This window comes from Oryza sativa, chromosome 3 (assembly GCF_034140825.1).
Source record: "Oryza sativa Japonica Group chromosome 3, ASM3414082v1".
Taxonomy (NCBI): Eukaryota; Viridiplantae; Streptophyta; class Magnoliopsida; order Poales; family Poaceae; genus Oryza; species Oryza sativa.
This window is the reverse complement of record NC_089037.1, coordinates 3,733,092-3,747,525: the sequence shown is the minus strand read 5'-3', so window position 1 is coordinate 3,747,525 and position 14,434 is coordinate 3,733,092. Positions and strand designations below refer to the sequence as shown.

The 14,434-nt window shown below is 43.5% G+C and overlaps 4 protein-coding genes across 7 annotated transcripts; 2 read left to right on the top strand and 2 right to left on the bottom strand.

The window, feature by feature from the left end:
• Positions 1-3,057: 3,057 nt before the first annotated feature.
• LOC4331764 (probable glucomannan 4-beta-mannosyltransferase 4) lies at positions 3,058-7,694 on the bottom strand. Of its 2 annotated transcripts, NM_001417230.1 has the most exons (9): positions 7,272-7,694; positions 6,453-6,551; positions 5,194-5,446; positions 4,637-4,747; positions 4,428-4,564; positions 4,227-4,340; positions 3,945-4,144; positions 3,661-3,858; positions 3,183-3,546 (listed from the first exon to the last, which is right to left on the bottom strand). In NM_001417230.1, the coding sequence occupies exons 1-9, from the start codon at positions 7,644-7,646 to the stop codon at positions 3,384-3,386; spliced, it is 1,650 nt and encodes a 549-aa protein (NP_001404159.1). In that variant the 5' UTR covers positions 7,647-7,694; the 3' UTR covers positions 3,183-3,383. The 2 variants fall into 2 exon arrangements, with proteins under 2 accessions (XP_025880099.1, NP_001404159.1); XM_026024314.2 differs by lacking the exons at positions 6,453-6,551; positions 7,272-7,694 and having other exon boundaries at positions 3,058-3,546; positions 4,637-4,784; positions 5,194-5,336.
• Positions 7,695-7,784: 90 nt separating this feature from the next.
• On the bottom strand, positions 7,785-12,309 carry LOC9270492 (pentatricopeptide repeat-containing protein At5g56310). Of its 3 annotated transcripts, NR_184433.1 has the most exons (4): positions 10,651-12,284; positions 10,437-10,578; positions 9,270-9,428; positions 7,785-8,934 (listed from the first exon to the last, which is right to left on the bottom strand). NR_184433.1 is itself a non-coding variant. In XM_015775249.3 (3 exons), the coding sequence occupies exon 1, from the start codon at positions 12,237-12,239 to the stop codon at positions 10,707-10,709; it is 1,533 nt and encodes a 510-aa protein (XP_015630735.1). In that variant the 5' UTR covers positions 12,240-12,309; the 3' UTR covers positions 8,518-8,934; positions 9,270-9,428; positions 10,651-10,706. The 3 variants fall into 3 exon arrangements, 2 of the variants coding, with proteins under 2 accessions (XP_015630735.1, NP_001404160.1); XM_015775249.3 differs by lacking the exon at positions 10,437-10,578 and having other exon boundaries at positions 8,518-8,934; positions 10,651-12,309; NM_001417231.1 differs by lacking the exons at positions 7,785-8,934; positions 9,270-9,428 and having other exon boundaries at positions 10,372-12,284.
• Positions 7,931-9,110, top strand: LOC4331763 (uncharacterized). The gene is made up of 3 exons (XM_015775253.3): positions 7,931-8,247; positions 8,337-8,489; positions 8,791-9,110. The coding sequence occupies exons 1-3, from the start codon at positions 8,029-8,031 to the stop codon at positions 8,944-8,946; spliced, it is 528 nt and encodes a 175-aa protein (XP_015630739.1). The 5' UTR covers positions 7,931-8,028; the 3' UTR covers positions 8,947-9,110.
• A 736-nt stretch (positions 12,310-13,045) lies between the features above and the next one.
• On the top strand, positions 13,046-13,892 carry LOC107280268 (glutathione S-transferase T3-like). Its single transcript, XM_026023987.2, has 2 exons — positions 13,046-13,325; positions 13,387-13,892. Exons 1-2 carry the CDS (start codon positions 13,046-13,048, stop codon positions 13,890-13,892), a joined length of 786 nt encoding a protein of 261 aa, XP_025879772.1.
• The last annotated feature ends 542 nt before the right edge of the window (positions 13,893-14,434 follow it).

Genomic DNA, 14,434 nt, shown 5'->3' with positions numbered 1-14,434 from the left:
CAAAAGCAAATTTACTCCCTCCGTTATGTACTCACATGTTATAAATCTTTTTAGGTAAGACAAACCTAAAACAACTTAGGAATGTCTTTTTAGATAAGACATTCCTAAGAGTTGGGATAAATCTCTTGCGCCTGTAAAACATAGCAGTTCATTAGCACGTGATTAATTAAGTATTAGTTTTTTTTTTGAAAAATAGATTAATATGATGTTTTAAAACAGCTTTCGTATAGAAACTTTTTTTTTAAAAAAAAACACACCGTTTAGCAGTCTGAAAAGCATGCGCGCGGAACACGAGGGATATGTGTTGGGAACACAGGCTGCCGAACACAGACTTATAATATAGAACGAGGGAGTATCTCCGTTATGAGATCAGGGCTATCGTACAGTAAACCAGGGTTTAAAATTTCGGCTCTGTAGGAACCCCCATATGATATTATTTGGGCTGGAATTTTTAAACTTTTTCATTTTTGGTGAATTTGGCAATATTTTGTTTAAATTCAACCAAATTTGGTTAGAAAATTCAAATACTTTTGGATTGAAATTTCCGTATCTCGGCACCCCCCGATACAGAATGCTGAAAACGAAATATTAAACCCTCCAATAAGCACCCTACCCTTTTATTGTTTTTCTGTTTAGTAGCAAAAATTAAGAACAGAAAATTGACCGAAGTTTACTTAAATTGAGTGGTGTAGTACAATCTGACTCTGCTGAGTTAGGCTTAGTCTTCCTGGATTTATCTTTGTGCCGCTATACGTGCTCTTGTGTGAACCGCTCGTGTGCGTTGTTTTTGTTGTATACGCTTGTTTGGTTAACTTGTAAAGTGCATTTTGATAGTTCCCTCTTGCTGTGCCCATTTCGAAATACCTTTTGAGAATAGCTATACTTAACATAGGCCTTGTTTAGTTGGGAAAAATTTTTAGGTTTGTTATCACATCGGATTTACAAACACACATTTAAAGTATTAAACGTAGTCCAATAACAAAACAAATTATATATTCCACCAGAAAATTGCGAGATGAATTTATTAAGCCTAATTAATCCGTCATTAGCAAATGTTTACTGAAGCATCACATTATCAAATCATGGCGTAATTAGGCTTAAAAGATTCGTCTCGCATTTTACCCGCAAACTGTGTAATTGGTTTTTTTTTCATATTTAATACTTTATGTATGTGTCCAAATATTCGATGTGATGGGTGAAAAGTTTTTATTCTGTTGGCAACCCAGGTGCTAGTTTTCGCTTTGTCAATTCCTGTGTTCAAACTTAAAAAATGCTGCTGCTTGGAAGGAAGGTCAGTTAATTTCATTAGTAGTTCATGTTGGTCATTGGCTAGAAAATTTTGGTCGTAATGTTTTTCCTTTGGAAATTAGATTGCATACGTTTACATGATGGAATTAGTGCACCTTTGGTTTCATACTTACCATTGCACCTTATCACACTTACATTATTAGCCATGCCCACGGTTACCTATGCCATGCATGTTAACAATGGCTAGCGCGTCATATATAGTCATGCCCGCACCTCATTTTCAGGATAAATAGACTTTAGGTGCCTATCTTTTTAATTTTAACTGAAAGCTGTCAGGTGAAAGCGGAATTTTCAAAGTTAAAAGTTGTGTTTCTATTGAAAGTAAGCCATTATTCTGTTTCACTGATTATATGAACCTGTTGTATTCCTGTGAAATTTCTATAATCCCAGTACATATATTTCATGAAAAATATGTCCCTTTCTCTTTCTGTTAGACAGTATTGCAACGGCTACATATTTATTTGTCTTATTAGTGAATCTTACATGTAAAATCAACCATATATCTTTTGTTAATACTGTGAAGCGTGTGCGCCTAAGAAGGTAGATGTTAACCTACTCATATATATATGCTCTTCATAAATTGCGTCAAAGTTCCTCCATAAAAAAATGCACCAAAGAGAAAGTATCAAAAACTTGATGTTGGAAATTGGCAACATTGGCAAAATTTTGATATGATTGGCTTATAATATTGCCAAAATTATATACATATTGCCAAAATTTGGTAATAAACTAAACGTGACTACATAATTATTAATTTTACCAAATAATGTTATGGTTGAAAATGTTATCAATCATAAACAGGCTCTTGGTTCGAACTAAACGTATCTTAATCAATTAGGTTTCTTGTGATGGAAATTGCTCATCGAAGCACGAGATGATGGTTGCTCGTATTTCACATCTATTTTTTTTCAGTGGTTAATAACTAGGTGACGGTCTAGTCTCTCTCGATGTGTTCATATAGGTATAGGTGGGGGTAAGCATGTGAGTGCGTATAGAGACGTATATGTATACATTATTTTGGGACAAAAAAGAGATAAACTTAGTTTGGTCGGTCAGTTAGCATACGTGGGATTGTCTCATATTTTGATTCCTACGTGTCAAGCGTTGACGGGGAACTTTTGGTACCAAAGCCGAGATTTTTGGAAGTAGCAAACTTCCAAGATCGATTGGAGGTGCCTTAATACAAAAGATTATCCTAACTGGCAAAATTTCACACAGGCCCAATACACGTGTAAGAAACAGAGGATGAATGAGTGTTTCGTATCGATGATACGTGCAACAAAATAAAAGATGACTTTTAGATTGAGCTACTTGTCAGTGGCACTGTACCTCACAAGCCGTGACAAAGGAAGGTCACGTCCAGGCCCCAACTGGTCGGCCTTTTTCTCCCATTTTCTTGTGCTCTCGTGGGACAAGACACAAGAGAAAAGAATGGCTAAGGAAAAGAACGAGAGGGTCACTTACATCACAGGCATCTGTGGAAAGACGAAAGCCTCTGCAGAAAAGTTAGCATCGCAAGAACAAGTGGCGATTGTAACAAGTAGACAGCTGCGATCTAACTAACAAAGTATAGAAATCGAAACCGCAAAAAGAAAAGAAAAGAAAAAGAATAGAGAAATCCAATCCAAGCGTATATAGACCAACAACTGGAGTTAGATTTTTTCTCTCTGGCATGAAAGCAAAAGGTTTGGGAGTTCTTGCCTGGTCTTCCAGCTTAGTTTGCTTCTGTTCAGTTGGAAGACAGCGATGTGTAAAGAAACTAGCCATAGATGGGTGATGGGTTCTTTGCATTATGCATAGATACGAGCTTCACAAGTTCACATGACCTGTGATTAGGCCTGATGGGCTCTGGTCCAGGCCCATACCTCAGATCTACACATCAAGCTCACCTGCACTGCAGGGGCTGTAGAAAATGCATACAACAATGGTAAAAACTGGAATGTTTACAGGTGAGATTTTTGTGGTGAGAGCTTGTCCTGTTTTTCATTTACAAAAGAATTGCTTGTAGTTACAGGATGCAATCATGAATTGGGGAAGAATGGATCGTTTGGAAGTGAAGATGATGTATTGCTGTGCTATGAACAGGGGGTAGATGTCCCAGCGAAACCGAATCCCAGAGCAATGAAAGCAAATGCCTGGAGGTAGATGTACAGGTAGTAGTGCTTGGCCCCGAGCACCAAATCGTAAGACGCGCATACCAGGAGGTAGAACGCGACCATAAGCTCAGGAATGTAAATCCTGCAAGGGTGAAAAATCAGACAGACATGTAATTTCAGGCATGGATTTTCAGTTTTTCACTGCTCTGATATCAGAGGGTAACTGGTATATGATCGTAAGTAATTTTTTTTTTACCTCTCGACGCAGTCTGTTGGCTTCAATGGTTCAAGAAGAGGGACTTCAAGCTTGTCCTTCACATGATCACCAACCTTTTCAGTAACCACCCACTGATTGACATTCATGGTCTCGAGCAAGCCGGTTAGAGCTGCACGCATCCGGTGCATGGCCATGACATTCTCGAATAGAATCCAAAAAGGCATCAGATGGATGGACCTGGTATATATTAGATAAAATCTGTAATCTTGGAAAATTGATGGGCAGATTGATAGACGTTCTCTGCAGGGAGAATTCATTCTTACCCAGGATTTCTGATGGCGTTCATGATGGTAATGGCAGTGGGAATGTAGACCATCCCCCAGACAGGAATGCTGACTTCAGGGACCATGACAGACAGCGGAATCACAACACAGTAGAACAGGAAGGTCAGGATGGGAGCGACGACCCTCCTTACGAAGAAAAAGCTGTAGAGTAGATGAAGTTTTTTCCATACAGATACGCCCTGAATCACATATAACCGGGTAAAGAAATTATTGCATGACAATCCCGTAACATGTTCCATTCTGTCATTGAAGAAGGCTTGCCTTGTTTTTGGCAATTTCCGTTGCCATTTTTCTGAAGAGGTTGGCAGCACCACAAGTCCATCTATGCTGCTGATGTCGGTAGGCTTTGAAGGTACTTGGGAGTTCACTCTTAACCTGATCAAGATTCATTATTAAAACAGGGTAAAATATTCATATATGCTTATCAAAGGATCAACATATACAATCCTCACAAAGACATACCCTTATATCACCAACATACAGGAATTGCCATCCCTTGAGGCTTGCCCGTACAGCCAAGTCCATGTCTTCCACAGTTGTGCGATCCTTCCAACCTCCTGCTTCGTTAATAGCTGATACCCGCCACACACCAGCAGTACCTGTAGGCAGATCAGCGATGTTAGGACCAGGCATGAAAAGTTCATGTAAGTAGTTCTGATATTGGATCTTACCGTTGAACCCAAAGAATGAGTGCATAGATGAGCCTGATTCCTGCTCTACTTTGAAATGATAGTCCAGTGACATCTTTTGTATCCTTGTCATAAGGCAAACATCATAGTTCACTGCAAAATTGCCCAGCAAAGGCCAGGGCAGAACAGCCTGTAATCAGAATGAACAAAAAATCTCACTTAAAATAACCAAATGACACCACATTACCCATTGAAAACTTGAACAAATTGTGTCAGAGCGTTAACATCTATATCCAAATTATGGGTTTTCTGGGACCCGACCAAATTTACTTTTAATAACTTAAAACGGTGCAACATTGGATGTGCCCTTTTTTCCAATAAACTTCCTTTCATTTTCATTTAGTGCTATAAGCTCTTCATAGTTCAGTCTACTTGATGAACATGATCTGAGAGTTTAGTAGACAAACAGTACATATAACAGTTGAGTGACCAATTCAACAGAAACATAAATCGGACTATCAGACCAACAACTGAAGCACCCCTATTTAATTTGACTACCCTCACAAGGTTGGAATGAAACAATGAAAATACTTGCTTACCAAACTCCCAACGTGTCTGAACCAGACCAATCTTTGGGTTATGCACAAGAAATGGTATTGTTTTTAGAAGGAAATCAGATTCAGGTTGGAAATCTGCATCGAAAATGGCAACAAAATCGCACTGTTGGGTATAGATATGTTCCATGCCCTTCTTCAAGGCTCCTGCTTTGTATCCCTTCCTGTTATCTCTGATTTCATACTTTATGTTAATTTCTTTTCTCGCCCAATCCTTGCACTCAAGCTCCACTAGATCCTGCATTTGACCAAAATCTAAGTAAAGAAACAAAAATCCTATTTTAAGCTCTAACTCTAAATAGAAAATAATGATGGATTGTGGATTTCTAAGCAGTGAAAGTACATAAGTACACTTGATCAATCTTCATCTACCTGAAAGTAACCTTATAGCGCATGAAGTAAAACTTCATGATGTCATGTTGAACTACTTTGATTCACATAATGCAATCAACGCACAGCTGCAACTATTAAGCAGAACGACGAATTCTTTTATTTTATAAAAAGAGAAAGAACCTCCTTGGTTACCGCATAGGAAATAACTGCAGTAATTAACATGTGCAATGTTGAACATAGATTATCCAGTACTTCACATGATGGGATCAGCTTACAGCTGCAATTTTTATTGTCAAGCTGAATTATCAAACTATATCATTGCAAATAAATAATAGTAAGCACAAGCTTTGTGAACCCAGTATTTTAGCATGTTTAACTTCATCACGCATTTGTATTGTTATTAATTTGCAAGTGGTATGATCCTGTGGTTATCCTGTCAATGACCTCAGTTTAGGATATTATGGTTAAATAAAGGTCTACAAGTGGTAGCTATGTCAACTACTCTGTGTTGTGTTACATGTCTAGCAATCATGAGTAGACCAGCAATTGAGTATCTAGGGAAAATAATTTTGGGCATGTACTATATATCTAAGATAGGCAAAATACAGGTCACACTAAGATCATCAACCGTTCTATTCTGCGTGGTCAACTCACAGAAATATGTGGGGTGTACTTGGTTAATCCACAGGATTATGAGCCATCATCCTTCTGCACTCCACAACTGAACAACGTAAACCATAAAAGGAAGCAACAAGAACTATGAGGAACTAGCTACTTGTTTGACATGAACATTGCATGGACCGTCTCTTCATCTAAGCCCTTTGCACCGCCAATTTGCCATGCATGACTTCTGAAAATACTTGGCTCGAGTAAAGGAGAAAACTAAGCATGTATGCAGAAGTTTAACTTACCTTAATGGCCGGATCAGTGGAATCATCCAAGACTTGGATTATAATACGGTCCGGAGGCCACGTGAGAGCACATGCAGCTCCAATAGAGAGCTTGTACACCTGCACAAGAATGGCAGATGCATCACATTTTCACATGCTGGAAACCAATTAGCAAATTCTTTGAAACATTACTTGGATGCTTGTCAGACAAAAACAACTAACATTCAACGCGCAGTCTTAGTTAACATCTCCACCAAATAGACAGAATGCTAAACCCATTAGATGGCGATTGTAAATTGCCCTTAACAATAATTTCCTGGATTAGTTAGCTCCTGGATATTGCTGAACTACAAAACAGTTCTGCAACCTGGTTTGCTTTGCAAGGCCCGCAATGTGGGCCCTCATCCGGTAGCATCTAGCGGGCACGCTATGTCGCTATATTGATAAAACAAAACCCCACATGTAACTAAGTCCTATTGATCTGAGCACAGACAGGGTCCCACGAGCCATTATTCCAGCGGCTGATTCAGAGGCTCGGAAGAACAAATTCTAAATCAACAGACTAAAATATCAGCGCAAATGCGCCACACAATTAGAAGAGATTAACAACAGCGAGAGCTGCGAAGCAATGCATTGCGGATTAACAAGAACGAGAGCTGAAGCAATGCCTCGCAAAATGTCACATGTGAAAGTGAAAAAGCGCTAGAGCATTAAGCAAGCCTGTCCAACCATCGCTGGGAGATTTGGATGCACGCTTCCGATTCCGAAGCGGATCGTACACTGATCGATCACGAAATTCAGCAGTGGAAGGGGGGAAAAGGGAGAGTTCCAACGCCTCACCTCCTTCTCATTGTACATGGGGATCTGCACGAGCACCATCGGGAACGCCGCCGCCTCCCGCCCGCCCGTCGCCGCCTCCTCGTCTTCGCCATCGCCGCCGCCGACGCCGCCGCTCCCAGTGGTAATGGGCTCCCACTTGTACCTCCGCTCCGGCACCCGCCGCAGCAGCTTGACGGCGACGAGGCTGACGAGGCTCATGTAGGCCACCTCTAGCACCAGCATCACCGACATCGCCATGCACGCCCACACCGCGAACTGCAGCACCGGCGCCACCGCCCGCGCCCGCACCACCGCCCACGCCGCCGCGATCTGGTCCCCCGAGGAGGAGGCGGCTGCTGCTGCGGCGAGCCGCCACCGCCCCCACTGCCCCTCCATGCGCGCGCGCGTGCGTTGCTCAGCTTTGGGCGGGTGTGGAAATGGTGGGCAAAGCTTTGCAGCGGGTTGGCTTGTAGTTGTACTACGTGAGTAGTTTTTGACGGGGGTTTGAAATTAATCGAGGTTTAGATGGTGAGATGAGAGCACAAAATGGATACGGAAAGAATAAACTCGAGGGGGAATTTTGCGATTACACCCTTGCTTAAGCCTTGTATTACCTGTCAGGTGACAGGTGGGGCCCCAGAAGTGAGGACAAATCCCATTCCTAAATCCTAATCTCGGGCACTGTAGCAGCTCCCACCGGGATTCCGCGCCGCACCTGCTCGACGGATTGCCTGCCCACCCCAAGCAGCTAGCCAAGGTCTCCACCCGTGGGCGTGCCATGGCATCGCTCCGCGCGGCCCCCGGGCTGCCATTCTCGCCGCGCCCGGCGTGCTGCCGCCCTCCCAGCTCGCCTGGCGTGCAGTTCTTCACTCCGGCTTCTGCAGGCGGCGCCGGCGGAGTCGGGCGCCGGCGCTCGTACCCGAGGATCGAGGCCACGGCGAGGCACGGCGCGAGGAAGGAGAACCCCAAGGTCAGGAACCGCAGGCTGCAGAAGAAGGTACGGCTCGTTCCGATCTGGCTCACCATGCAGCACAAACCAATTGCCCTTCTGCTAACATGTACCGGTTCTTGCCGCCGGCGCTGCAGTTCAATGGCACGGCGACGAAGCCGAGGCTGTCCGTGTTCTGCTCCAACAGGCAGCTCTACGCCATGCTCGTCGACGACCACAACAGGAAGATCCTCTTCTACGGCAGCACGCTGCAGAAGGCCATCTGCGGCGACCCGCCCTGCGGCGCCGTGGTACGCCGCCCACTCCGTTCCTCCACGAATTTCTTTGAAACAACCCGCACAAGATAGTGCGATGTTTCTATTGAAGGAATAAAATACAAGCCTACAGTCCTGGGAGACTATAGACAGGAAAAAGAAAATATACAACCACACCACGCGTCTACGTCTGATCCTACTACTTAAAACAAAATAAGCACACAACACCCTAAAGGAATAGGACTTCTAAACGACGCCTCCAAGAATTTCACCTAGTAATTAGACATAAACTGCTCATTTGTATTGATATCTTGAGCTGGCTGGCTTGTTGTGACAGGAGGCAGCTGGGAGGGTCGGGGAGGAGCTCATCAGGGCGTGCAAGGAGCTGGACATCACCGAGATCTCGTCCTACGACCGCAACGGGTTTGCTCGAGGGGAGAAGATGATGGCGTTCGAGGTTCCGGTCTCGCAGTACGGGTTCCTGCCAAGATAGCAGCAGCAAATTGTTAGAGATAGAGATGCCTTTCTGTAGATAGGATAGTAATAGTGTGTATTTGATGAAAAATGAACTGGAAACATGTGAATTGGTGGCTGTGTGTTACTGTGATGCATCAGTTTCTTGGAGAGCATGCAAGTTAATTCAAGTTTCACAGAAGATATCGAGTCAGAATCTGCTATGGAACAATACTTCTTCACTCTCGACATGATTCAAACCTTTTCTTCTCTCTCGTTAATTGTGCATATTTATTCATGTATTGATTACTGTCCAGGCAGGAGGTAAGTTAGCATACTGTGCTGAAGCTGAACTTCTCATACCTGTTTTGAGCCGTGGCCGTGGGCACAGCTTCATCAACAACTGATTCTCTGGACCGAGCCGTCTGGTTCAGCTTCAACATGCTGATCCTGTACCAGAGCTCCTATCAATATGCCAATATAAGCGCCCTTGTGCACATTATCATGCAACGTATGAAGAGTCTGCCAAGACACAAAAGCAGCTCAACAAGAATATACTCAATATAGTGATCAATTGATAATATGCAATATGGAGTCCCAATTAACACTCAGATTTTACAAAGAACAGAGAGGACTGGTATATATACTCATATGAGCAAGCGGTTTTATTTTGTCCATTCTAAGTGTAGGCCTTGGTAATCGAACAACATGTTTTACTACATCAGTGACAGAGTGAGAACAATGGTGAGTAGCAAATTCACTTGAACAGTAAGACCAGTTAATTCCAAAGAATGAACTTGAATAGAAAAATCCATTCAAAGAAGATTTACAACCGTGCACATTGCTAAATATTATACTGGTTTTAAGTGGATATCACAATGCTACAAAACGTCAGTACAATCCCCATAGAACAGAAAAAGGTTTACATGTAACAGTTTTTCAAAGCTTTGCATTCCATAGTACAAGTGCAAGTTTTCCTATGTTCAGAAAAGGTGTAAAGGTTCCCTGGATGATTTTATGCAGAAAATGGTAATAAAACTCAAATAATGACAACTGTAATTTAATGAAATTCATTATAATGGATTTTGACAGATAATAAGACATCAGCCCCATGTGGTGTTGTAGTCCTATGTAACATGAAATGACTGCTATGCTGTCTCCAGAGGTGACAGACTGACAAGTTTGAATCTAAGAGATTGCATAATTGACATGTTACCAAATTAAGCTGAAAATCTACCGCAAGGAATTCAGGTAAGAATATTTCGGAGAATCAAGTAAACATGAAAAATATGATGAAATGCCTACAGTGCCAAAGAAAACCCCTTTTTCCAAACCATAATATGTTGACATAACCAAGACGCTAAGTAGTACTAAGTACTGTCGACCCAAGGAATTGGCAATTGTGGAGAGAACTGTCACATAGACTGCTACTACATGCTCAGGCCACTGTCCCAATAACTCAACTGCAAATAAATACCCACTGACTCAAATTTGCCATATGAACTTTGAAAGGATAAGTTGATAGCATACATGGGGAGCTGAATTCTTAAAGAGCCATGATGAAATCTTTCCCCTCCAAAATTTGTTCAAAAAACAATTCCCTCCACAATGATTGTTGCGTTTCTGGCCCACTTTTGTAGGATAGCAAGTATAGCACATTAGCATACAGCACCTGTACAGTTCAGATTCAGGATTCACACTTTCACAGTTCATCAAACAGGGGGCCTGCAGTAAGAGACAATACCTGATTATGCTAGTGATCCAAAGGGCAAAAGCAGGTGAAATGCAGCCTAGGAAAAATTACGGCTGAGGCAGACAGGGTGTGCTCCAGCTGCTCTGGCCTGCAGTTTTTCGGGCCCCGGCCTGATTCATGATCCGTCTGATCTCCATGGCCTCTGTTGTTCGTCCAGAAGCAGCGTACATGTCGCTGAGCAAAATGTAGTACCCACCCTCCTCCGGGTTCAGGCTCCTTAGCTTCTGGACCGCCCGCTCTGCCATGTTGATATCCCCATGTGTCCGGCATGCACCAAGCAAAGCACCCCAGACCACACTATTGCTTGGAATTGGCATTTGTTCTATCATTTTGTATGCTTCCTCAAGTTGCCCAGCCCGACCAAGCAAATCCACCATGCATCCATAGTGCTCAATGGTGAGGTCCACTTTACCATAGTTGCCACTCAAGATTGCATTGAACATGGCACGCCCCTCCTCAACAAAGCCCTTGTGTGCATATGCGGTGAGAACTGCAAGCAGTGTCGTCCCATCAGGCTTCACAGATTTGCCATCAGCCAGCATCCGATGAAACAAAGCAACTGTGCTCTCCACATCACCATGCGATGCATATGCCGAGATAAATGTATTCCAAGATGCCAAGCTCCTCACGGTCATGCCATCAAACAAATTACGTGCTTCAGTGAGGCTCCCACACTTGGCATACATGTCCATGAGTGCATTACGGAGTGACACCATCCACCCGAAGCCATTGGAATCAACATACTGACACACACGCTCCCCAGTTGCAAGGTCCCCGAGTGCAGTGCATGCTGACACAACGCTCAGCATGGTCACTTCATCTGGCTGCACCGGCATTGCATCAAACAATGCCAAGGCCTCCTGCGGACGTCGTGCCCTGGCATACGCGGATATCATGGCAGTCCAAGAAACAACATCCCGGTGAGGCATCTGATCAAACACCACGCGTGCGGCATCCAAATCGTTGGCCTTGAGGTGAAGAGTCAGCAGCCCTGAGAAGGAGATCACATCCCGAGCAGGCATTTCGTCGAACACCCTGCGTGCGTCCCCAACAGCAGCCCGAGACGAGTAGCCATGGAGCAGCGCGTTGTGGACATGCACGTGAGAGCTGCCCGCGCCAAGGCAGCCGTGTTTGATCGCCTGGGCGTGGAGGTCGGAAGGCAACCGCCGCTGAGACACGCATCGCGAGCAAGACTTGAGGGCGAACGTGAAGGTGAAGGCGTCGGGGGCGGCGCCCGCGCGGCGCATCGCGGAGAAGAGCTCGATGGCGGCGGCGGGCGAGGAGGACGCGGCGAGGCCGCGCATGAGGGTGTTGTAGAAGAAGGCGAGGTGGGAGGAGGCCGAGGAGAGGAACGGGAGGTGGAGGGAGAGCAACGCGGCGGCATGGCGGAGGTCGCCGGCGGGGGAGACGGCGGCGAAGCGGAGGAGCTTGGCGAGTGCCGCGACGGCGTCGGCGGTCGGGAGGAGGTGGCGGCGGCGGAGGAGGGCGCCGTGGAGGAGGCGGAGCTTGCGCTTCGTCGAGCACTTGCCGGCGAAGGATACGAGATCACCTGGCGAGATCGACGGCGACGGCGGCGTCATCGCGGAGTCTGGCTGCGCTCCATCGGTTCAGAGCTTTGAACTGTCGGAGCTGATGAAGTGCTGAACAATCGCTGAAAAATTCCACACAAATGGTTAAGTTAGGCGGTTAGCATCACACATTCAGAATTTCATGCTGAAACTTTATAAACCAAAACTGCAAAGTTTTACACATTCTTATTTCTTCAAACTTCTAACTTTTCCATCATATTAAAACTTTTCTACACACACAAACTTCCAACTTTTCCGTCACATCGTTCCAATTTCAACCAAACTTCCAATTTTAGCGTGAACTAAACACACCCAAAGTTTAGTCGCCGAAATGAGGAGCCTAGTGGCATTTGAGTTTTTCTATTAGTGAATATACCACTTCAACTCCTTTTTCTTCCATGTTTTTTAAAATCTAAGACACAACTTAGGGGCTAGGGCAAGTACTATAAGAAAGGGCATCCACAATATCAATCAAAAGCGGGCATTATACAATAAAAACACCTATATGGGCTGCCTCTATACAATGTAGATGTGGCCTTTAAAGCATTAATGGCTAAAGTAGTCCATATGGCTATGGGTTTGCCCACAAGAGAATACAATATATTACTTTTTGAGTTCACTGTTTGGAAATGAATATAAAAACAAAAGCAGTTGATCCATGACCCTGCAGCAGATATATGCTGGTTGAAGGTTGGACGTTGAAGTTACCGTTGCCTTGAGCTCTATGTTGGCTACAAAACTTGCTCGACAGCTTGAGCTCCATGTTGCCTATAAAAACAAAATAGACAGAGCTTCATAGTACACCTCCTCATTTCATCATGGATTCATCCAACAGAAGTTTCAAAAATCTCCTAAATCAAGAATCTCCAAGCCTAGAAAATTCTAGGCACTACAACTCTCCTCCCCAACAATTCCCCAACCGTTTTCTCCCATCTCAGTTTTCCCAAAGCTTCAACCCAAATTTCTTACATAATTTCTACCCATTTGGTGCCCCAGGCAACTACCCACCATATGGTTATTCTCCTCCAAGCTTTCAAGCTACTCAACGTCAAGGAAATTGGATACAAGCTAACTCACCAAATCAAGTGTTTGGAGCTGCAAGCAACAGAGTACTCTTTGCACCACATCAAAGTCACCTCAGTTGAAGTTGCTGCCAACACTTCTTCCCATGGGTCGGAGTCATCCATTCCTTGCCCTACAACTACAAGACAGCAAGAGAAGCAGCCACTTAACATCGAAGAGTTGAGTGATAGCAGCGAAGAGGGAGTGAGGAGAGCGCCACGCACCAATTGGAAGGAAGAAGAAAACTTGCGGTTTGTTAGCGCTTGGTTGAACAACTCAGTTGATTCTGTAGATGGAAATGATAAGAAGTCAGAGTATTACTGGAAGGATGTAGCTGATGAGTTCAACAGCAATATGCCTAGAAATGCACATACAAGGACAGTCAAGCAAATGAAGACACACTGGGATAATGTCAAGAGGGATATTGCAAAGTTCTGTGGGGCTTATGCTCAAGTCAGAAATACATGTACTAGTGAGTACTTTGAAGACATGATTATGGAGAAAGCCCATACATGGTACAAGAATCAAGCACAGCAGAAATCTTTCACCTTAGAGTACATGTGGAGAGAACAAAAGGATCAACCAAAAGGCCCACCCATATAGATTGCTTGGACCACATACATTGCTGTTGCCCTAAGCCCGTACATATTACCCCTAAATTTGCCACATATGATTAGATGATGAGATGGAGGAGAGTAGTTAGGAGAGAGAGAGAATGAGCCACCCCTCATGCAAGGGGCAACCTCTACACAATCTCCAAGAAAAGTGCAAGATGATGTGAGAGTGGACTAATATTAGAGTTTGTGTATTAAATGTGATATATTGTATGTGTTACCTCTTAATTAATGGACTAATATTAGAGTTTGTGTATTAAATGTGATATATTGTACTCCATCCGGTTTCATTTTAATTGACGTTTTAGATAAGCTTATGGTCACACTTTTATAACTTTGACCATCAATAACTTTAAAAATACTTAGTTTAAAGAAATTAGAACAACATATATAGATTGGTTTTTCAAAACACTATAATAAAAGTAAACATGCATTTATTTATTATATATATTATAATAGAAAAATAAGGTCAAACATATATTTTGTAGACCGTGTTATTGTCCAAAACGTCAATTAAAATGAAACCGGAGG

Bases quoted from the DNA above. Each gene is read 5' to 3' on its own strand.
- LOC4331764 (NM_001417230.1), bottom strand. From the start codon at position 7,646: ATGGAGGGGCAGTGGGGGCGGTGGCGGCTCGCCGCAGCAGCAGCCGCC. The intron at 4,748-5,193 runs GTAAGCAAGTAT...GCAATTTTGCAG, and splicing joins TCAGACACGTTGGGAGTTTG to TGAACTATGATGTTTGCCTT. The intron at 3,547-3,660 runs GTAAAAAAAAAA...TCACCCTTGCAG, and splicing joins CCAACAGACTGCGTCGAGAG to GATTTACATTCCTGAGCTTA.
- LOC4331763 (XM_015775253.3), top strand. From the start codon at position 8,029: ATGGCATCGCTCCGCGCGGCCCCCGGGCTGCCATTCTCGCCGCGCCCG. The intron at 8,248-8,336 runs GTACGGCTCGTT...CCGGCGCTGCAG, and splicing joins ACCGCAGGCTGCAGAAGAAG to TTCAATGGCACGGCGACGAA. The intron at 8,490-8,790 runs GTACGCCGCCCA...TTGTTGTGACAG, and splicing joins ACCCGCCCTGCGGCGCCGTG to GAGGCAGCTGGGAGGGTCGG.
- LOC9270492 (XM_015775249.3), bottom strand. From the start codon at position 12,239: ATGACGCCGCCGTCGCCGTCGATCTCGCCAGGTGATCTCGTATCCTTC.
- LOC107280268 (XM_026023987.2), top strand. From the start codon at position 13,046: ATGGATTCATCCAACAGAAGTTTCAAAAATCTCCTAAATCAAGAATCT. The intron at 13,326-13,386 runs CAAGCAACAGAG...TTGCTGCCAACA, and splicing joins AAATCAAGTGTTTGGAGCTG to CTTCTTCCCATGGGTCGGAG.